This window comes from Canis lupus, chromosome 33 (assembly GCF_003254725.2).
Source record: "Canis lupus dingo isolate Sandy chromosome 33, ASM325472v2, whole genome shotgun sequence".
Taxonomy (NCBI): Eukaryota; Metazoa; Chordata; class Mammalia; order Carnivora; family Canidae; genus Canis; species Canis lupus.
The window spans coordinates 27,169,652-27,192,962 of record NC_064275.1 but is presented as its reverse complement, the minus strand read 5'-3'; the positions used below and the strand labels follow the sequence as shown (position 1 = coordinate 27,192,962).

Below are 23,311 nucleotides of genomic sequence, written 5' to 3'. Positions count from 1 at the left end.
GATAAAGTTTTGCATGTGCATACACCCATACATTCACCACCCAGATGAAGACACAACATTTTCAGCACCCTACCATGCCTCTGCCTCGTCATTAGTCTCACCACCACCCACCCCTCATCTTTAACCACTTTGCTGGCTTCTATCTCCATTGGAGAGCTTAACCTGTTTTTGAACTTCTTGCAACACAGTTATATACTATGTAGTCTGTGTCTGACATCTTTCACACATTATGTCTGTTAGATTCCTATAGGCAGTTGGACATACCAGTAATTTGTTCTTTCCCATTGCTGTATAGTGTTCCAGCATGAGTATACCACAATTTATGCATTTCTACTCTTCATAGCTATTTGAGTGTTATCATTTTTTAGCTACTGCAGAAAAAAGCTGCTGTGAACATTCATGTACACATCTTTTGGTAGTCACGAGCACTCATACCTGGGAGCACAATTGCTGTATCATAGGAATATATGTTTAGGCTGGGTAGGTCCTGCCAAAAGCTAGGTATTTTCTAAATTTATTTTGTACCTGATAACCAATGATCTACCAAGAATATTCTCACCTTTTAAAAAAGTTTGTGAAGGGGACCTAATTAGGGAAATAGATTTTGATACTGATCTATAGAGTAGTTATAGAACGTGGTTTTTCATACATTAGTTTATTGCAGGTTTCTTCTTTGTACTACTTTGTAGACTAATATAAGACTCTATGGGGGCAAATAATGAAGTATCAGATAAGACTCTGCTTATACTTTAGTCAGACAAGAAAATGGAAGATCAGCAATATAGCACAATGTGCAAGTGGTATATGCTGCACAGAGACACTGCTCTGGCATGGTGAAGAGCAGTCATAAGAGTAGAAGGATTGAAAAAGGGAAGCCTTCAGATGAGCCTTCGTGAATGGATAGAACTGAATTGGAAGGAATGGTTCATCATGAGTAATGTTACAGGAAGGTGAGAGAAGCTTTTTGGGTGTCTACGTTGGTCTGACCAGAATGAAAAATTTTAATTGGAGTTGTTAGGACGATGGTTGGAAAAGTTGGTTGTGGTGCTCAGGCTTCGGAAACTTTAAATGCCAGGTTAAGATTTTTGTCTGGGGGCCCAGTGTGTAGATTAATCACACTTTTATTCTTGTTCTCAAAGCTCTGATTTTTTTTAATTTTTATTTTTTATTTATTTATGATAGTCACAGAGAGAGAGAGAGAGAGGCAGAGACACAGGCAGAGGGAGAAGCAGGCTCCATGCACCGGGAGTCCGACGTGGGATTCGATCCCAGGTCTCCAGGATCGCGCCCTGGGCCAAAGGCAGGCGCCAAACCGCTGCGCCACCCAGGGTTCCCCTGATTTTTTTTTTTTTTTAATGATCCGAGCATCAAAATTGTTAAAGAGAATTCTGTCTCTCTTTTTCTATTTTTCCCCTGAGGGCATGAACTGGAGAAGGAGCAAGGTGAAAGAGTTTTACTGGATTTCAGAAATAACACCCTTAAAGAGGGGCCTTGTAACTGAGAGATTTTACAAATACCATTTAATAAATATTTTAAAGATGTAATACAGATAATTTTTGACTGGAGAACTCACACAATTTACTAACTATTTTTAAAAGAGAATTTGAGGTAATTTTCTTTAGGGGGTGATAGTAGTAAAGCCCTTCTATACTGTATATGATAAATTGAGCTATTTCTGAGAGTCTTTTTCTTCCCTAATATTTTATGGTAAAAGTTTTGAAGACTCGTGTTTCAAGAATTTGTTTTTGCTTCTTCCATATTAGTATCTTCAGGTAATAAAAAACGTATACCTAATGAAGCTTCTGCTGGAAGTGAGAGAGACTCATCAGATATACCACAAAATTGGTCATTGCAAGATCATTATAGAATGTATTCACCCATAATCTACCAAGCCCTCTGTGAGCATGTGCAGACTCAGATGTCACTGATGAATGAGTTGGCTTCAAAGAACAACTCTAATGGAATTCCTGCTGTACCTTACCACACCATGTCTGGTTCTGGTTAGTATGAATGATGTTTTAAAAAGCATGAATATAAACTTTAATTAAGTTGCCTACTTACTGTAAAAGCAGCATGAGATGTGATAACTTTTTCTCCCTCTTACCTTTTAGAATCTCAGGCAACTCTACATTCTAGTTACGGTTTATCTTCCTCCACCCCAGTCCAGTTACTTCAGCATCCATCCTGCCTTCCAATGGTTGATTCTGTGGGTACAGTTTATACATTATACGGATAATTATTTGCTTTTAGAAATTGTCAGTTTAAGAGAGAAATTAAATTTGATTGTATCATAATGCCCTAAGATGTAAATACTTAATTTTTCAAAAATTATATTTTACTAGAAGTTTTACTCTTCATTAAGGTCAATGGTGAAAGGGGGAAAGGGAAAGATATTAGCAGAAAAAAAGAAATCACCCATGCCTATCACTTAAGCACATTTGCTGTTAACATATTGATAGAGTACTTGCCAATCATTTAAATCTCTGGTTTTGTTTTCTGTTTTTTTTTTTTTTTTTTTTTTCCATTTTTTTATGATAGTCACAGAGAGAGAGAGAGGCAGAGACACAGGCAGAGGGAGAAGCAGGCTCCATGCACCGGGAGCCCGACGTGGGATTCGATCCCGGGTCTCCAGGATCGCGCCCTGGGCCAAAGGCAGGCGCCAAACCGCTGCGCCACCCAGGGATCCCTGTTTTCTGGTTTTTATTTAAGTTTGCTTTCTTTTAAAAATACAGTCATAATGGAACACCTGGGTGGCTCAGTGGTTGAGCGTCTGCCTTAGGCTCAGGCGTGATCCTGGGGTCCAGGCATCAAGTTCCACATCGGGCTCCCTGCAGGGAGCCTACTTCTCCCTCTGCCTGTGTCTCTGCCTCTCTTTCTGTGGCTCTCATGAATAAATAAATAAAATCTTTAAAAATATATATATATATATACATATAGTCATAAGTAAGTTATACAGTTTTATTTACTACCTTTTTACTTAGCACTTTATTGTAAACCTATTTCTTCTAATATATACCTTTTGTAAGTTTTTAATACTATAATACTCTATTTAGTAGATATACTGTAAACTGTGTAACTACTCCCCTATGATTAGACATTTAAGTAACAGGTTTTTACTACCATAATATTTCTATAAATATGTTTGTGCAAAAGCTTTTTGTATGTTTGAGCTTATTTTCTTGCAATGCAGTTTTCCAAAGTGGAAGTTTGTTTTCATCCCAAGGTAGACTGATTTTTGATACCTTTAAACCATGTGTGATATTTGAGTTTATTTTAGTCATGACCTTATAATGTTTCCATAGTGCAGAGTGAACTAATTAATAAGCTTTAAAAAACTAGAATACTGTGCTCAGGGAAAATCCAGCTTACTTGCTGGTAATCTATAACTCCATCCTGCAAAAATCATTTTCTAACATTTCTGGTTTGAATTTATTATCGTTAATGCCTATAAGTCAGTGCTCACATTTTTGAAGGCTTGTTTTTTTCTGTCTATAGGAGGTTCAGACTGATGGTGATAACCAGTTTGCATCACAGGGTAAAGCAGTTTCTATGAACTGTACTGATATTCTACAAAGTTCCATCAGTACTGGTCTTGGAGTTCCAAGTAGCCTGTCCAGAACAGACAAACCAGCTATTCCATCATTTCAGCAGTTGGGTCTTGTTAATGGAATTCTCCCACAACAAGAAGTTCCTAAGGAACCAGACTTATTAAAGTGTTTTCAAACATACATGAATCTATTGCATTCTTATCCGGCCAGTCAGACACACCGAAGCCCCACTCTGTTACCGCCAGCTTCCCTGTCCAATAATGAAGACAAATGCACCAAAGAACAAATTGCAGAAGTCACAAGCGAAGGAAAGGATTTAAACATACACATGCGAGATTTAAGAATAAAGGATGTGCAGAAGGCAAAAAATGTGAACCAGAGTGCTGAAAAAGCCAGAACTATAAAGTATTTGTTGGGAGAGCTCAAGGCCCTGCTAGCAGAGCAAGGTATATGAGCACTTTTAGAATAATTTTCTGAAGCATGGTGTCCTATGCTAAATATCCTAAATAGCAGTGTCCTATTATTTAGTCATCATTTATAATTTAGAATAGCCAATATGGAATTTGTGGTATTTTCCATAGAAATATATCTTGAGCTAATAAGGAAATGAGTTCTGCCTATTTTATTATTTTTTAGGTTTTGATCCCTCTTGTCTCCTGTGGATTTGAAATGTATAAGAAAGTGTCAAACAGTCTTTTACTTACAAGTGTGTATTCATTCTACTTGATTCAAAAGGACCTTGAAAAGATTCAGCCAAAGAGAATTGGTAGCCATAAACTTTTAGGGGTTAGAAGAGCCCAGAGGGTAATTGTAATTAATGCCCAGAACAGACTGGTAATTTTTCCTATTTAAAAAGATGCAGAGATTTTTTTTCCCATCATCTCTTTAATAACCAGTTGTTAAAAGGTTTAACAGATCTGACTTTGAGAAGTAATCCAAACTTCTTAACGTCGTTTTCAGTTTACTTTTAGGGTTTTTTAAAAAAATTAAATCAAGAAAAATGTCTAGATGGAGTTATGAGGTATTTGAGCCAAGTTGTAGTCGTTTATTTTCATTATGTGTATATGCTAAATAAAAGCTTTCACTTGGAGTGAGTTAGAGATTTGTCATCTTAGAAACCACAGTAATTGATTGTGGAAGCACTAACTGAATACCTAATATTTGCAGTCTGACAAAAAGAAATCCCAGATCTTAAAATGTGTTAGAAGAACAATGCACTATTAATTTGAAGGTTTAATATATTAAAATCTCCGTGTTTTCAGACCTTCAATTTATTACTATTTTCTTAACCAAATACTTAATCATAGTAAGAATAGTAAGAGTAACAATGTCAGGTGTCATTTATTGAGTATTTACCATGTGCCTGGCTCTGTGCTGAGTGTTTTATATGCATTACCTCACTTAATTCTGACAACAACCCCTTGAGGTATTATCTCATGGTGTTATCTCCATTTAACCTTGGAGAAATCTAGACTTCAAGAAGTTAAATAATTTGACTAAAGTTCTATTGCTTTCAAAATGGTGGATCCCAGGTCTCTGCCTCCAATGCTTATGAGCAAAACCACTGTACAAAGGATTGGTAGGGAACATCTCAGTAGTTTGTCACAGATGTTTATTTTGTATATGTACTTTATTTACATCAGGGTGTTAAAATACCCATGGGATTGAGTAAAGTTTTGTAATTTAGGATAGATATACTTTCTACCTCTTTTGAGTATAAGAGAGTTAGTATTTATTAAATGTTTTCAGTCCACAGAAAATTTGAATAAAGGGGCAAATATATAAAAGGACAAAAGATCTAAAATCCACCTTCTCCCTGTGTCTGTTTGCCACCTTCCAAACCATCCACTCCCCACAGTTAATAGCAAAAATGGTACTGTTTTTGATAGTGAGCACCAAATGAGGTATGCCTGGTTATTTTAAATCTACTTTATAAAATTAAATAATAAAACTTTATCAGAGTAGATCTTCCCTCAATATTTTGCCAAATTGAATCACCTAAAGTGAATTATTTGCTTATGTCAGGATGCAAAGGTTGTGTTGTAAATGTCAATACTGTAATCAATTATAGGACACCCTTTAGCAGTGATAGGAGTCCAGTAGTCCTTTGGGAATGTGAGCCAGGAGACATGTCAACTATCTTCCTACTAGACTCTTAACAGAAAAAAATCACTAAGAATCCTAGGATAGAAGATTTATCTTTACTGAATTTAATTTCAACAGAAAAAAGTCACTAAGAATCCTATGATAGAAGATTAATCTTTACTGAATTTAATTTCTTTAGAATTCTTTTGAATAAGCAAATGCATACAGTAGGGAAGAGGAAAGTAGGATTTATATATCACATTGATAAGTAATTGAGTTGTTTGTTTATAGCAAACATGTACATATCTGAAAATATTTCTTATTTAGTAATACCCATGAATAATCTTATCCAAAAACAATTTATGGTATTGTTATTACTTCTTCTCCCTTTTATAGAGGATTCAGAAATTCAAAGGTTGATTACAGAATTGGACGCCTGTATATCTCTGCTTCCAGCAATAAGTGGAAACACAAATATCCAAGTTGAAATAGCACTGGCCATGCAACCACTAAGAAGTGAAAATGCTCAGTTACGCAGGTACGAATCGTTCTTTGAATATTTTTGTCATATGCAAAGATGTCCTATGGCCGGAACAAAGGTGCCAGATGAGTTATCTAGGACTCCGTAAGAAAAATAGATTCACTGTTTTACTGTGTTTCTACTTTTACTTCTCCATGTCTGAACATTGCCAGCGTTCTCTAACTCCTCTTCTGTTTCTTCTGCTCACTAGTACATATTTTCTCCCAACTCCTTTCCCTCCATTGTCACTTGATTGGCAGGATATAGAGAGGAAAATGAAGTTCCTCAGGGCATTTGTCAAACTTGTCTGGGCTATGCTGCAGTAACAAGCTCCAGAATCAGTGGGGAAGCATGACCAAGGTTTCTCTCTCCCTCATGCCAAGACTGACATGGGTCATCAAAGACCCTCTTTCATCCTATGACTGAGGGTTTAGGTTCCCTCCATCTTATGAGGCCACTGTTTCATACATGTTTTTCAAGGAAAAGAGAACACGGGTCTGGCACACCAACTGTATACACCCCAGCCCAGGAGCGATAGTCTCACTTCTACTTCTGTTTTGTGGGCTAAGTGAGGCATATGGCCCTGCCTAATTGCAAAAATTTGGGCATAAAATCTTCCCATACTGCCCATACACTCTGTGGGAGGAAAGGAGAACCTGATGGGGTGAGCACCAGTAGCCACACCATGCTCATACATAGAAAAAACTCATTTAAATTCTTATTTTTTCTTTTGGCTTTTTTAACCTATGTAGGAAAGGACTTAAATATTATTAGGAATATCCTCACTCCGAATGTTTCAGTGATGGTCGCCAAGGCCACTACTGCGGGGTTTGTACTTTGCAGGGAATTAGAATATGTAGTCAGTGCTTCTGAGGCCCTGGAGTGTGAGTGTGTCTTGAGGGCGTATTATGGTTGCATGAGCTGTAGACATTGTACCAGATAGGAACTGCAAGGACCTGCAGAAACATTTTCAAGAAATTAGAAAGCAATAAAATAGAATTCCTAGTTGGAGAGTAGCTCAAATTTATGGATCTGGAGCCTGCAAAGGCTTGACATCTAGTGAGATTTACTTGCTTAGGAGTATTTCTCCAAAGGTCATTAGTCTCTAAGATAGTGTGATATAAGATGGGATTGTTGGGTTTAAATTCTAATAATACTGTCTTCATTTCTGACCTATAATAGCATTTCAAAAATAAAAAACAAGTATAAATAATAGTAATGGTAATAGCTAATACTATTGCTATCATTTATTGAATGTTTCTAATGGGTTAGCCTATGTCCTTTATATATGTCATCTCTTTAAATTCTCAGAATGGCTCCAAGAGGTGGGTATTATGTTATCTCATTTACAAATGAGGAAACCAAGGCACAGAGAGGCCCTGTAACTTGTTCAAAGTCACATATATAAAAAAATTCAAACTGGGTAGTTTGATTTTAGAGAACAAATTATCTTAATTTCTCTATTCCTGCATTGCTTCTGCTAGGAAGTAGAATCTAACTTATTTATACTTCAGTACTTCAATATTTAAGTATATTTTATGGACTAGCAGACTGCATACTGTAAGCTATTTGAAAGAAGCATGTTTTTAAAGGTATGACTGTTAAAATTATTGGTTTCTTAAATAAGCATACCAGAACTTAAGCATCAGAAAATTATGTTTTAACATGTGACTGTGAGAAGTATAAGTGGTTCTTGTTTATTTCCCTTCTTTAGAACATGCTAGAATTGTTTTGGGAGTTAATTTATAAGCCACTCAAGAAAATGAGACTTAATACTTTATTGGTCTACTGCTTGTTTTTAAGTTTTTTAAAAGGTGTTAGTTCGATGTTTAACCTTAATCTTCCAATTTGTCACCACATCTTTTTGAATCTATGTTCTTAGAGGACCAAGATTATATAGCATGCTATTCTCACTGTTCACTTGACCTTCTAAAAGTGAAATTTTTGAAAACCAAATAATTTGTCAATTTGTCTTTTTAGTAGAATGAGCTTTCCAGCAGAGGGTTAGAAATTTTTGTGCCTCTTTGGTAACTTTATTGGAAAGAATCATCCATAATTTCCATTACAAATCAAAGTTGGAATACATAGATTCATTCAAAACTGTTTTTTGGAATTTTCAGTCAAAACAATTTTTTTTTTTTTCCTGTTTGGACATTTAGAAACTACGCGTTTCTGTTTAGCTGGATAAGTGATCTTTCAGGACTTGGAGTTTATTGCCATCTTGTGGCTTAAAAAAATAGCCAGGTGCAATATTTCTATGGCATCTGGACATTTTTGGCACTTTGGGCTGCACAGTTTTTATTTGGGACTTCTGATAAAATGCTCAACATTCCTGGTCCCAACCCACGAAATGTCTATAGTGCCCTATTTATTGTGACCACCAAAAGCTCTGGCACATCCCGGAATTTCCTGCATGAGGGTTGGGAGGGGACTACTTCCAGTTAAAAACCATTGAGCTAGAGAGTTCCTTAATATTTATAGGGCAAGTTGGAATTCATGACTACTTCCTAACTTTAGACTCAAATATGAGACCATTATGTATTCACATAGAACAAAAAAAAAAAAAAAAAAAAAGGAAAAGAGTGAGAAGGAGGAGCCAAGAATGGCATTCAGTCTTTTGGCTTGATTATTTGACAGATGGTAACATAATTCTCCCAAATGGAAGCTACTAACGGAAGAATATGTTGTTTATTTGTTTATTTCATGTTATTTTTGAAATAGAAGATACAGGAGAGCCAGTGAGTTAAGATTTAGAAATGCCAAATTTGTCATTTAGACCATCTGGAGATATATATGGTATAAGTGGAACACAGAACAAGACCCAGGATAGAAATGCAGACTTGGGAGTTATTCACTGAACACATTTTTATTGAGCTTTTACTATAGATTTGGCACTGTTGTAGGCACTGGAGACAATGGTGATTAAAACCCAAGGGATTTGTTATCAGCATGTAAGTGGTAAATTCACCAGGAAGATATAGAATGTGAACCCAGCCAAGACTGAGTTGCTGGGGAATAGCAGCTTTTTAAGAAAAGATCATGGGAGCAGGAAGCTGTGAGAGAAACCCAAGAAGGGGCAAGTAGGGAAGTGGCAGGAAACCCAGGAGAGAGATTACAAAAGCCATGGGAAGAAAGAATTTATAGGAGAGATCTTTACATAGCATTCAGAGTAAATACACTGACAAAAGAGATAAAAGAGGGTCGAGAATAAACATCACCAGGTGAATTGCTTAAAGAAAACCAGAAAACTTAAAACAGTATTCATAGTTTCAAGGAAGTTAAAGATTGTAGAATTCTTCTTAGAGGCTGGAGAATAGAAAATCCTTAAAGAAGGAAAGACAAAAAAGGAGAAGAAAAGTGAATTAGATGAGCTCAGGAAAACAAAAGCAAAAAAAAAAATCTTTTTCTAAAAAAAGATTTTATTTATTTATTCATGAGAGACACAGAGAGAGAGAGAGACAGAGACACAGGCAGAGGGAGAAGCAGGCTCCCTGCAGGGAGCCCGATGTGTGTCTCGATCCAGGCGGGCTCTGGGATCACGCCCTGAGCCAAAGGAAGACAATCGCTGATCCACTCAGGTGTCCCCAAAAGCAAAAAAATCTTAAAAAATGAAAACAAACATGAAGTCACGAGTCTTATATTCCATTAGGATGCTTATATTCCACTGGAAGCTGAACAATATGAATGCTGATTTTGTTGTTTTGGGGGTTTTGCTTTTTTCCCCAAAATCTTTGTTTCATTTGCTACTAAATAATTCATAATTCAGTGTCTCCTACCAACATTAACTATTCCTCTTCCCAAGTCCTTTTAAAAAAAATGTATTGATTTGTGTTAAAATATATATGACCTATTTATCTTTTTAGCCATTTTGTAAGTGTACATTTCAGGGGCATTAAATACTTTTACAACACTGTGTTCCCATAACCACTGTTTATTCCCCAAAACTTTTCATCTCTAGCATAAACTTTGATTGCTTTAAGCAGTAAATCCCTTTCTCCTTTTCTCTTAGGTTCTGGTAACATCTGTTCTCTTTTCTGTCTGTGTGAATTTGAGAAGGTTAAATTTTTGTCTCTTTTGTTTGCTGCTGTTATTTCCAGTGCTGAGAATTGTGCCTAACACTCACTCTGATAAATGTTTGTTAAATGACTGAAGGCATGGTGGATAAGGTGGAAGAAACAAAATAAAATAGAGAATAACTAAAAATTATTATAAAGGAGATACATATGAAAGAGAAACAAAGAATGCAAAATTTAGCATTATTATTATTCCTGATTAAGAAAACAAAACAAATAGATTAAAGACAATGTTAAAAGATATGTAAATAAAGAGAAATTTACTAAAGAGCTGTGTCAGCAGATTAGTAGGGCACTTATGATCCCAGAAAAACTTAAAATGATCAACACCAAGACATAAACTATTAAGTCACCACATCTTAAGGACAAAATAAAACTAACATTTATTAGACATTCAAAATAAAAGTAGATGTGTAAAGAGAAAAACATCAGGCTGGCTGGCCTTAGCCTTTTTACAGGGATATTCATTGCCCAAAGATCATAGAACATTATTTACAAAGACCTAAGGGGAAGAAAGAACGTCCCCAAGAATCTTCTATGTGGCCCAGCAGTCCTTTTAGTGTAAAGGCAACAGTCATAATCCCAAGTGTTCATGAATTTAGAAAGTAAAGCACCATTGGACTCCTTTAAAAATAACAAAAAAGTTGTTGAATGGCAAATTCCAGCCAACCAAGAAATGAATTCATATAAAGAAGTGTTTAGGGGCAGCCCTGGTGGCGCAGCGGTTTGGCGCCGCCTGCAGCCTGGGGTGTGATCCTGGAGACCCGGGATCGAGTCCCACATCGGGCTCCCTGTGTGGAGCCTGCTTCTCCCTCTGCCTGTGTCTCTGCCTCTCTCTCCGTGTGTCTATGAATAAATAAATAAAATCTTAAAAAAAAGTGTTTAGAGATAAACATTAAATCTATGCATAGAACTAAGACAACTATGGGAATTAAGATTACAAAATAGAATTTATTAGTAACCTTGACAATATAAATTCGAAAACAAAAGTTCTTAAGTCCTGTTTCCTTTATTTAAGGTTATTTAAAAATACTATTTTATGAAGTAGAGAAATATTTCCTAGACCTCATTAGTCCTGATTTCGCTTGTTACTTCTCCCTCAGATAAAATCATGTGATCCTAAATTCAATATGTCATATTTTAAAATAGTATTTGTAATATTATAAAAATAGTATCTATAAAAATATTTGTAATGTTGCAAAGTAGTATTTATAATAGTATTTGTAATAGTATTTATAATATTATCTATTTGGCTAATAAGTAATATTTTTTCTCTCTGTATGGGCTTAAAAAATGTCCAAATGATATCTAGCAAGTAGTGATTATTATTTCTAATCAGTATTTTGCTGGAGGTTCTAACCAGTGCAATAAATCAAGGACAGGGAATAAAAGCTTTTTAAAGTACAGCCAGTCTTATTCACAAATGACATGACAGTCTTTGTAGAAAATCCTACAGAATCTACAAAAAAGCAACTAGAATTAATAAGTCAGCTTAGCAAAGTTATAGGATATGAGATCAATATACAAAAGGCAATTATATTTCTATGTACTGACAATGAACAGTTTGAAGTGAAATTTAAAAACAATACTATTAATAGTAACATCAAAAAATATCAGTTTAGTGACAAATTTGATTTAAAATGTGTAAGACCTGTATACTGAAGACTATAAAACATTGCTGAGAGAAATTAAAAACCTATATAAGTGAAAGATAAACTGGATGCATAGATTATAAGATTTATTATTGTTAAGATGTTAGTTCTCCCCAAATTGATCTATTGATTCTATATAATTCTGGTGAAAACTCCCATCTTTTTTTTGGAAAGATGATTCTAAAATTTATATGGAAATTCAAAGAATCTAAAATAACTGAACCAAAACAACTTTGGGAAAGAAGAGCAAAATTGGTACTATCCTATTTCAAGACATAAAGTTATAGTAATCAAGACAGTGTGGCATTGGTGTAAAGATAGGCAGATATACAATTGAAACAGAATAGAGTCCAGAAATAAACTCACATATAAAGGTTACTGATTTTTTAGGGGCACCTGGGTGGCTCATTTGGTTAAGCATCTGCCTCAGCTTGGATCATGATCTCAGGGTCCGGGGTCTGGCTCCCTGCTCAGGAGGGAGCCTGCTTCTCCCTTTCCCTCTCCCCCCAACCCCACTAGTGCTTTCTCTCTCTCAAATGAAATCTTTAAAAAATAATAATAATAAAATAAAAGTAACCTATTTTTGACAAAGATGCTAGGGAAATTCAATGGGGAAAGAATAATCTTTTCCATAAATAGTGCTGGAACAATTGGAGAGTCATATACAAAAAAGGGGGGAAAAAGAAAGGACAACCACTTAAACCTTTACCTCACACCATAGATGAATTTGAATCACAAATCTTACTATATATAAGTTAAATATACAGAACTTTTAAAGAAAACATAAGAAAAAATCTTAGAAATCCTAGGTGGGGAAAGATTTCCTAAATATAACAAAAAATGTAGGTAGAAAAAATTGGTTAAGTTGGGCTTCATCAAAATTTAAGATTGGCTCTTCAAAAGACACTATTACTAAAAATGAGGCAACAGAGAAAATATTTGCAATACATATATTTGATAAAGGACTTGTACATACAGACTGTATAAAGAACTATTTCGACTCCGAAAACAGGCAAAATATTTTAAAAGACTCTACATCAGATAAGATATAGATGGGTATCAAATAAGCCTATGAAAATCCGTTCATCATTGTTAATCATTAGGAAAGTACAGACTAAAACCATGACGAAATAACACGACATACCCATTAGAATGGTTAAAATTTAGGACCACACAAGATGTTAGTGAGGGTGTGGAAGAACTGGCACTTGCATAATTTACTGGTGGGACTATAAAAAATGATACAGCTGCTTGGGGAAAATAGTTTGATAGTTTCTTAGAAGTGAAACATAAACCATATAATCCAGTCATTTCACTCCTAGGTATGTACTGAGAGAAGTAAAAGCATATGTCCACACAAAACCTTCTTGTGAATGTTCATGGGAAACAACCCAAATGTCTGTTAGCAGGTGATTGGGAAAACAAATAGTGGTATGTTCCTATAATAGGATACCACTCAACAGCAGAAAGCAAGGATCTATTGATGCATGCAAGGGCATGGATGAATCTCAAAATCACTATATTGAGTGAAAGACGGCAGGTTAAAGTATATATTGTATGATACCATTTATAAGATAATTGTATACTGTATAAGTATATAGTATAAAATTCCAGAAAATGCAAACTAATCTGTAAATCAGTGGTTGGTTGCAAAGGGGCTGTTATGAAAATGGAGCATGTGGAAATTTGGGGACGTGATGAATATCTTAATTGTGGCAATGGTTTCACCACATCATATGTTAAAACTTATCAAATTATATACTTTACATGCAGTTTATTACATATGTTTCATTTCAGTAAAACCATATTTAAAAACAATGAGTAAACCAAAAAAAGAAATATTTGCCTAAATGTCAGCAGTTCTTTTCCTTTGTTTAAATCAAGTACATGAAAATATAATACATAATATTTGTTAAAAGCATAACTATCCATTTCTAAAAGATTATCTTTTGTTATTTTTTTATCATGTTATCATTTTTTAATAGGACAGTCATGTTTTAAAAGCCTAGCCCTGCAAGTTGGGAATGAGAAGGAAGGAGAGTAGTTAATGGTACAGTTGGGTTGAAGAGAATATTTTCCTAAATATGGAAGCACTTTTATTATGCTTCTCAGCTTAGCCACATGAAGCAAGTAAACAGGGAGAAGCTGCAGGTGGAGACCATAAAAGAAGTGTGAATAGGAGCAGGGTCCTTTACAGTAGAGGAGAAGATGGGATCCAGAAAGTTGATGAGGCTCCCTTTCTCTAAGATTAGAAGAAAGAAGTGAGGATTAGTATATAGAAATGGATGAATCTGTACACCCTGGGGCAGCAGGGTAACAGTTTGTCCCCAAGCCATGTTATTTTTAGTGAAAATAGGAAAGTATCCTACTGAGAGGAGGAGATAGGAGTGAGAGGCTTACAGTGAGGGATGAAATCTTAGGTTGCCCACATAGGGGAAGAGAAGAGAAGAATCTGATCAGGCACATAAGTACAAGAAGATTGTCAAGCAAAGCTTCCCTCACGCACTGGGTATGTAAGAGGACCTCAGTACTTTCTGCTCTCCTAGAAAATACCAAAAGAAGCATTCCACCTAGAGCTCTCGATTACCAGTCTACTCTGCTTTTTCTAGATGACTATTTTAAAGAGAGAACTTTTCAGAAGAGCAGAATTGTTTTAAAACAAACATGAGATTTTATTATACTGTTGTTCTGTAGCTTCCTTTTTTCTACTTCTCAGTGAGTCTTGAAGATATTTCCTTCTCAGTACCTGTAGATATATCTTTTTTTAAAACTACTTGTGTGTTATTAGTATTTCTTACGGATATACCACAATTGATGCAGCATTGTAGGTTGTTCCTTACTTTTTACTATTAATATTGCTTTGTGACCATCTTTGTATCTATATCTGAAGATTGTAGATGCTTTTGCACATGTACAGCTAGAGTTGACCCTTGAGCAATGCAAGATTTAGAGGTCCTTACACCCTACAAAGTCAGAAATCTGTGTGTAACTTTGGACTCCCTCAAAACGTAACTACTAATAACCTACTATTAACTGGAAGCCTTATCAATAGCGTTGGATGTTATTATTAATTAACATATATTTTGCACATTATTTGTATTATATGCAGTATTCTTGCAATGAAGTAAGCCAGAGAAAAAATATTAACAAAATCACAAGGAAGAGAAACTACATTTATAGTACTGTGCGTATATTTCAAATATCTGTGCATAAGTGGACCTGCACCATTCAAACCCGTGTTGTTCAAGGATCAATTATATTTCTGAGACTAGATAACTTAGAGTTAGAATTATTTTGTCAAAGATAAGAACATTTTACATTTTGTTAGATACTGTCAAATAGCTGTTCAAATGGAATGAGATAATTCATTTGCCTCACCAAAAAATAGTTATTTCCTTTTATTTTGGTCAATCCTGCAGCCATAAAATATCTCCTGTTTTAACTTTGCATTTCTTCATATTAGTAAAGCTGAGCACTTTTTTGTATGCTTATAGGCCATTTCTATTTCTTCTGTGAATTACATTTTTATGCCTTTTCTTACTGATTTGCAGGAGCTCTTGAAGTGTTATGGATTTTTTTTTTTTTTTTGTCTCTTATATATGTGTCTTTTACTCTTTTCCTTGATGGTTGGTAGATTTTGAGTCTTGCTTAGGAATCATAGATTTCCACCTAAAACTTATAGTTGGTCTTGTTTTTTTGTCTATTTTATGTATACCTCCTTAATATATATGGAATTAGTACATTAAATGATGTGAGGTAGGGTGCCATCATTTTGGATTCAATAACAAATAATGCAGAATATTTTTAGGTAATTTTGGAAAGATAATAGAGACAACTTTTTTTTAGCATTAACTTCTTAGAAGTAAACATTTTTGTAGTTTCTTTGGTATGTTCTCATTTGTAAGTGGCCACAAATTGTGAAGTTCATTGCAGGACAAAGTGGCTGGTCACTAGCATTCACTTTTCTAAAATAAGGCCATTGGGACGCCTGGGTGGCTCAGCGGTTGAGCATCTGCCTTTAGCACAGGGCGTGATCCCAGGATCCGGGCCCGAGTCCCACATCGGGTTCCTTGCAGGAAGCTTGCTTCTCCCTCTACCTGTGTTTCTGCCTCTCTCTCTCTGTGTCTGTCATGAATAAATAAATAAAATCTTTAAAAAATAAAATAAGGCCATTAACTTTTCCATCTCATAAAGAAATTATTAGAAGCATAGATTTACAAACCAAGCAGGAGCATGTCTGATAGCAGTCAGTCCCTGTAGGTATTCTAGTTCATAGTTGTGACATTTCTTTTAAAAAGTAGGTCGTTTGTACAGTAATCAAAATACAGAGAAGGAAGACAGAAGAAGAAAATAGCAAGAGGTGATAGGAAACGGAGGAGATTGGAAAAAAAAAAAGACAAGGAAATCATTAAGAGAACAAAAGAAGAGGGGATCCCTGGGTGGCTCAGCGGTTTAGCGCCTGCCTTCAGCCCAGGGCCTGATCCTGGAGTCTCAGGATTGAGTCCTGCATTGGGCTCCCTGCGTGGAGCCTGCTTCTCCCTCTGCCTGTGTCTCTGCCCCCCCCCCTCTCTGTATCTCTCATGAATAAATAAATAAAAATCTTAAAAAAAATAAAAAGAGAACAAAAAAGGAAAGAGGAAAAATAAGAGCAGTCATCTTTTTTCTTGTGAGAGGAAAATTTATGCTGTCCCAGATAGTTTTTTAAAAATTATCTCAGATTTAGATCTTTCATCCATTTTGAGTTTATCTCTGTGTATGGTGAAATAGAGTGGTCTAGTTTCATTCTTCTGCATGTGGATGTCCAATATTCCCAGCACCATTTATTGAAGAGACTGTCTTTCTTCCAGTGGATAGTCTTTCCTGCTCTGTCGAATATTAGTTGACCATAAAGTTGAGGGTCCACTTCTGGATTCTCTATTCTGTTCCATTGATCTGTGTGTCTGTTTTTGTGCCAGTACCACACTGTCTTGATGACCACAGCTTTGTAGTACAACCTGAAATCTGGCATTGTGATGCCCCCAGCTATGGTTTTCTTTTTTAAAATTCCCCTGGCTATTTGGGGTCTTTTCTGATTCCACACAAATCTTAAAATAATTTGTTCTAACTCTCTGAAGAAAGTCCGTGGTATTTTGATAGGGATTGCATTAAACGTGTAAATTGCCCTGGGTAACATTGACATTTTCACAATATTAATTCTTCCAATCCATGAGCATGGAATATTTTTCCATCTCTTTGTGTCTTCCTCAATTTCTTTCAGAAGTGTTCTATAGTTTCTAGGGTATAGATCCTTTACCTCTTTAGTTAGGTTTATTCCTAGGTATCTTATGCTTTTGGGTGCAATTGAGGAGAACACAGGCAACACCCTTTTTGAACTCGGCCACAGTAACTTCTTGCAAGATACATCCACGAAGGCAAAAGAAACAAAAGCAAAAATGAACTGTTGGGACTTTATCAAGATAAGAAACTTTTGCACAGCAAAGGATACAGGCAACAAAACTCAAAGACAACCTACAGAATGGGAGAAGATATTTGCAAATGACATATCAGAGAAAGGGCTAGTATCCAAGATCTATAAAGAACTTACTAAACTCAACACCAAAGAAACAAACAATCCAATCGTGAAATGGGCAAAAGACATGAAGAGAAATCTCAGAGGAAGACATAGACATGGCCAACATGCACATGAGAAAATGCTCCACATCACTGGCCATCAGGGAAATACAAATCAAAACCACAATGAGATCCCACCTCACACCAGTGAGAATGGGGAAAATTAACAAGACAGGAAACCACAAATGTTGGAGAGGATGTGGAGAAAGGGGGATCCTCCTGCACTGTTGGTGGGAATGTGACCTGGTGCAGCCACTCTGGAAAACTGTGTGGAGGTTCCTCAAAGAGTTAAAAATAGACCTGCCCTACAACCCAGCAATTGCACTGCTGGGGATTTACCCCAAAGATGCAGATGCAATGAAACGCTGGGACACCTGCACCCCGATGTTTCTAGCAGCAATGTCCACAATAGCCAAACTGTGGAAGGAGCCTCGGTGTCCATTGAAAGATGATGGATAGAGAGGATGTGGTTTATGTATACAATGGAATATTACTCAGCCATTAGAAATGACAAATACCCACCATTTGCTTCAACGTGGATGGACCTGGAGGGTATTATGCTGAGTGAAATGAGTCAGTCGGAGAAGGACAAACATTATATGGTCTCATTCATTTGGGGAATATAAATAATAGTGAAAGGGAATAGAAGGGAAGGGGGAAGAAATGTGTGGGAAATATCAGAAAGGGAGACAGAACATGAAGACTCCTAAATCTGGGAAACGAACTGGGGGTGGTGGAAGGGGAGCAGGGCGGGGGGTGGGGGTGATTGGGTGACGGGCACTGAGGGGGGCACTTGATGGGATGAGCACTGGGTGTTATTCTGTATGTTGGCAAATTGAACACCAATAAAAAATAAATTTATTTTAAAAAAATTAGGTCAGGCCCTATGAATAATGACAGTAATGTGGTTTTGTTTTGTTTATTTGGTTTTTGTCTTTTGTTTTGGGGATGAGATGGATTTCTGCAGTCCTTGTGGGTACCATCTTTTGTATTGTCCTCACTTTTTATTTTTTAATCCTTTTTTCATCATGATAAACGTTCTCTTTGATACCTATCCCCTTCTCCCCTCAAACTGCCCCCCTTCCGCTCACCTGAGTGAAATAAGCCAGCCAGACAATACCATATGCTCTCACTCATATGTGGAATTTAAGAAACAAAACAGACAAGCAAAGGGAAAAAAAGAACAACAAACTAAGACCATTAATTATAGAGAACAAACTGATGGTTACCAGAGGGGAGCTGTTGTATTTTTTAATAGCCTGTTAGATGTACACTGTTAAATGAGTTTGGGATTCATAGATTCATGTTTCTTTATTATTTCCTTTAGGCAACTGAGAATTTTGAACCGGCAACTTAGAGAACAAGAAAAAACTCAAAAGGCATCTGGTGCTCTGGAATGCAACCTTGAATGTAGGTAAAAGAACTTCAAAGAACTGATAGTAAATTCTTTGTTTTAGAAATACTGATAAAGAATTGAGCTTTCTTAATCACTTTGTTTCAAAAATTCTTTTAATTTATATTTGAAAAAATAGGAATAATATGTGCTAAAAATTAAAATAGCACAGAAACAAAAATAAAAGATCTATGCTATTAGCAATCTCCACAATAGCCATAATATGGAAAGAATCCAAATGTCCATTGGCTGATGAATGGATAAAAAAGACGTGGTATATACATACAATGGAATATTCCTCAGCCATCAAAAAGAATGAAATCTTGCCATTTGAAATGACATGGATGGACCTAGAGGGTACTGTGCTAAGCAGAATGAGTCAGTCAGAGAAAGGTAATCCCGTGTGATTCCACTCATATGTGGAATTTAAGAAACAAAGCAGATGAACATAGGGGAAGGGAAGGAAAAATAAAGATAAAAACAGAGGGAGGCAAACCATAAGAGAGACTCAACCCTAGGAAACAAACTGAGGGTCACTGGAGAGGATGGGGTAACTGGGTGATGGCCATTAAGGAGGTCATATGCAGGTGGATGCCTGGGTGGCTCAGAGGTGCCTTCGGCCCAGAGCGTGTGATCCTAGCGACCCGGGATCGAGTCCCATGTCAGGCTCCCTGCATGGAGCCTGCTTCTCCCTCTGCCTGTGTCTCTGCCTCTCTCTTTCTTCCTCTCTCTCTCTCTCTCTCTGTGTCTCTCATGAATAAATAAATAAAATCTTTAAAAAAAAAAAAAAAAGAGGGCATATGCAACTGAAGAGTCCCTAAAGTCTATGGCCATACCACCCTGAATGTGCCCAATCTTGTCTGAAGGGTCACTAAATTCTACACCTGAAATTAATAATATACTTTATATTAATTAAATTTAAATTTAAAAAAATTTTAAAAGATCTGTGCTATTACATCCTAATAATACAGCCCTGTTTTTTTAAAGGCTATATTTCCTTTCACATGTCTCCTGCACATATAGAATTAATCTGTTTCACAAATACTGAGTTCTTACTGTGTGCCTGGCACTAAAAAAACTATATATGTATTTTTTCTTTTTTAAAAATGAGATTACAGGGACGCCTGAGTGGCTTAGCGGTTGAGCATCTTGCCTTCGGCTCAGGGTGTGATCACAGTCCCAGGATCGAGTCCCACATCAGGCTCCCCGCATGGAGCCTGCTTTTCCCTCTGCCTATGTCTCTGCTTCTCTCTGTCTCTCTCTCTCTCTCTCTCTGTGTCTCTCATGAATAGATAAATAAAATCTTCAAAAAAAAATGAGATTATACTGCACATGTTTTTCAGAAACTTGTATTTACTCAACATGTAGAGCCATTTTTCTTTTTTTTCTTTTTCAAGTTTTTATTTAAATCCAGTTAATTAACATGCAGTGTGATATTAGTTTCAGGTATAGAATTTAGTGTTTTTCACTTGCATACAACACCCACGGCTTACCACAAGTCCCCTCCTTAATATTTACCACCCGTTAAACCTGTTCCCCTATTCACCTTTGCTCCTACAATTCCCTGTTTGTTCCATTTTATTTTTTTAATTGAATGTATGTATGTATTTATAAAAGATTTTTATTTATTTATTCACAAGAGACACAGAGAGAGGCAGAGACAAGGCAGAGGGAGGAAAGGCAGGCTCCATGCAGGGAGCCTGATGTGGGACTCTATCCCAGGACTCCAAGATGACTCCCTGAGCCGAAGGCAGATGCTTAACTGCTGAGCCACCCAGACATCCCTGTTTGTTCCCTTTTATTAAGAGTCTGTTTTATGGTTTATCTCTTTTCCCCCCTATGTTCATCTGTTTTGTTTCTTAAATTCCACATATGAGTGGAATCATGGTATTTGTCTTTCCCTGACTTATTTCATTTAGCGTAACACTCTGTAGTTCCATTTACCTCATTGCAAATGGCAAGATTTCATTTTTTTTTTGATGGCTGAGTATATTCCATTTTATATATACGCACACACACACACCACATCTTCTTTACCCATTCATCAGTTGATGGACATTTGGACTCTTTCCATAATTTGACTATTGATAATGCTGCTATAAAAATTGGGGTGTCTATATCCCTTCGAATCTGTATTTTTGTGTCTTTTGGGTAGTACAGTTTTGCTGGGTTGTAGGGCAATTCTATTTTTAGCTTTTTGAGGAATCTCCATATTGTCTTCCACAGTGACTGTACCAGTTTTGCATTCCCACCAACACTGTAAAGGGTTCCCCTTTCCCCATATCCTCACCAACACCTGTTGTTTCCTGTGTTGTTAGTTTTAGCCATTCTGAAAGGTGTGAGGATATATTTTATTGTGGTTTTCTTTTTTTGTTGTTGTTTTAGATTTTATTTATTTATTCATGACAGACACACAGAGAGGGAGAGAGAGAGGCAGAGACACAGGCAGAGGGAGAAGCAGGCTCCAGTCAGGGAGTGCCATGCGGGACTCGATCCCAGGTCTCCAGGATCAGGCCTTGGGCTGAAGGCGGCGCTGAACCACTGAGCCACCCGGGCTGCCCTATTGTGGTTTTCAGTTGTACTTCCCTGATGATGAGTGATGAGCATCTTTTCCGTATCTGTTAGCATTTGTATATCTTCTTTGGAAAAGTGTCTATTCATGTCTTCTACCCATTTTTAAACTGGATTATTTGTTTTTGGTGTGTTCAGTTTGGTACGTTTTTTATTTTGGATACTTACCCTTTATCAGATATGTCATTTTTAAATATCTTCTCCCATTCCAAAGGTTGCCTTTTAGTTTTGTTGATTGTTTCCTTCACTGTACAGAAGCTTTTTATCTTGATGAGATCTCAGTGGTTTATTTTTGCTTTTGTCTTCCTTGCCTTAGAAGACCTAACTAGTAAGAAGTTGCTACAGCCAATGTAAAAGAGGTTGCTGCCCATGTTCTCCTCTAGGATTTTGATGGCTTCCTGTCTCATATTAAGATCTTTCATCCATTTTGAACTTATTTTGTGTATGGTGTAAGAAAGTGGTCCAGTTTCATTCTTTGCATGTTGCCATCCAGTTTTCCCAGTACATTTATTGAAGAGACCATCTTTTTTTCCATTGCATATTCTTTCCTGCTTTGTTGAAGACTAGTTGACCATATAGTTGTGGGTTCATTTCTGCATTTTCTGTTCTTTTTTTTCTTTTTAAATATTTTATTTATTTATTTATTCATGAGAGACACAGAGAGAGGGGCAGAGACATAGGCAGAGGGAGAAGCAGGCTCCCCACAGGGACCCGGATGCAGGGCTCAATCCCAGGACTCCAGGATCATTCCCTGAGCTGAAAGGCAGACGCTCAACCACTGAGGCACTCAGGCATCCCTCTATACATTGATTTTGTATCCTGAGACTTTACCGAATTTGTGTATCAGTTCTAGCAATTTTTTGGTGGAGTCTTTGGGGTTTTCTATATACAGTATCATGTCATCTGCAAACAGTGAAAGTTTGACATCTTCCTTGACAACTTGGATGACTTTTATTTCTTTGTATTGTCTAATTGCTGAGGCTAGGACTTCCAATACTATGTTAAATAACAGTGATGAGAGTGGATGTCCCTGTCTTGTTCCGGACCACAGAGGAAAAGCTCTTGGTTTTTCCCCATTGAGGATTATCTTAGCTGTGGGATTTTCATATATGGCATTTATTATGTTGAGGTATGTTTCGTCTAAACCTACTTTATCATGAATGGATGTTGTAGTTTGTCGCATGCTTTTCCTGCATCTATTGAGAGGATCATATGGTTCTTAGCCTTTCTTTTGTTTAGAAAGGCTTTCTGTTGTGGTGTATCACATTGATTAATTCTGAATATTGACTACCCTTGCAGCCCAGATATAAATCCCTCCTGATCATGGTGAATGATTCTTTTACTGTACTATGTGATATAATTTGCTCTTTGTTGAGAATATTTGCATTCATGTGCATCGGGAATATTGGCCTGTAGTTCTCTTTCTTGGTGGAGTCTGTGACTGGTTTTGGAATCAGGGTAATGCTGGCCTCATAGAATGAATTTGGAGGTTTTCCTTCCATTTCTATTTTTTGGAATAGTTTAAGAAAAATAGGTATTAACTCTTCTTTAAATATTTGATAGAATTCCCCTGTGAAGCCTTCTGGCCCTGAACTTTTGTTTGTTGGGATATTTTTTTATTACTGATTCAGTTTCTTTGCTGATTATTAGTCTGCTCCAGTTTTCTATTTCTTCCTGTTTCAATTTTCGTAGTTTATGTGTTTCTAGGAATTTATCCATTCCTTTCAGATTGTCGAATTTGTTGGTCGGATGCCTGGGTGGCTCAGTGGTTAAGGGTCTGCCGTCGGCTCAGGGCATGATCCTGGAGTCCCGGGATTGAGTCCCACATCGGGCTGCCTGCATGGAACCTGCTTCTCCCT

At 36.6% G+C, this 23,311-nt stretch overlaps 1 protein-coding gene across 3 annotated transcripts in view; it reads left to right on the top strand.

The window, feature by feature from the left end:
• Positions 1 to 23,311, top strand: part of CCDC14 (coiled-coil domain containing 14) — a 51,260-nt gene that overhangs the window by 13,839 nt on the left and 14,110 nt on the right. For all 3 annotated transcript variants that reach the window (XM_035710016.2, XM_025474969.3, XM_049105399.1), the window contains 5 exons: positions 1,764 to 2,000; positions 2,112 to 2,206; positions 3,496 to 3,994; positions 6,030 to 6,171; positions 18,816 to 18,898. In XM_035710016.2, coding sequence (XP_035565909.1) covers positions 1,764 to 2,000; positions 2,112 to 2,206; positions 3,496 to 3,994; positions 6,030 to 6,171; positions 18,816 to 18,898 — 1,056 coding nt within the window. The remainder of the gene's footprint in view (positions 1 to 1,763; positions 2,001 to 2,111; positions 2,207 to 3,495; positions 3,995 to 6,029; positions 6,172 to 18,815; positions 18,899 to 23,311) is intronic.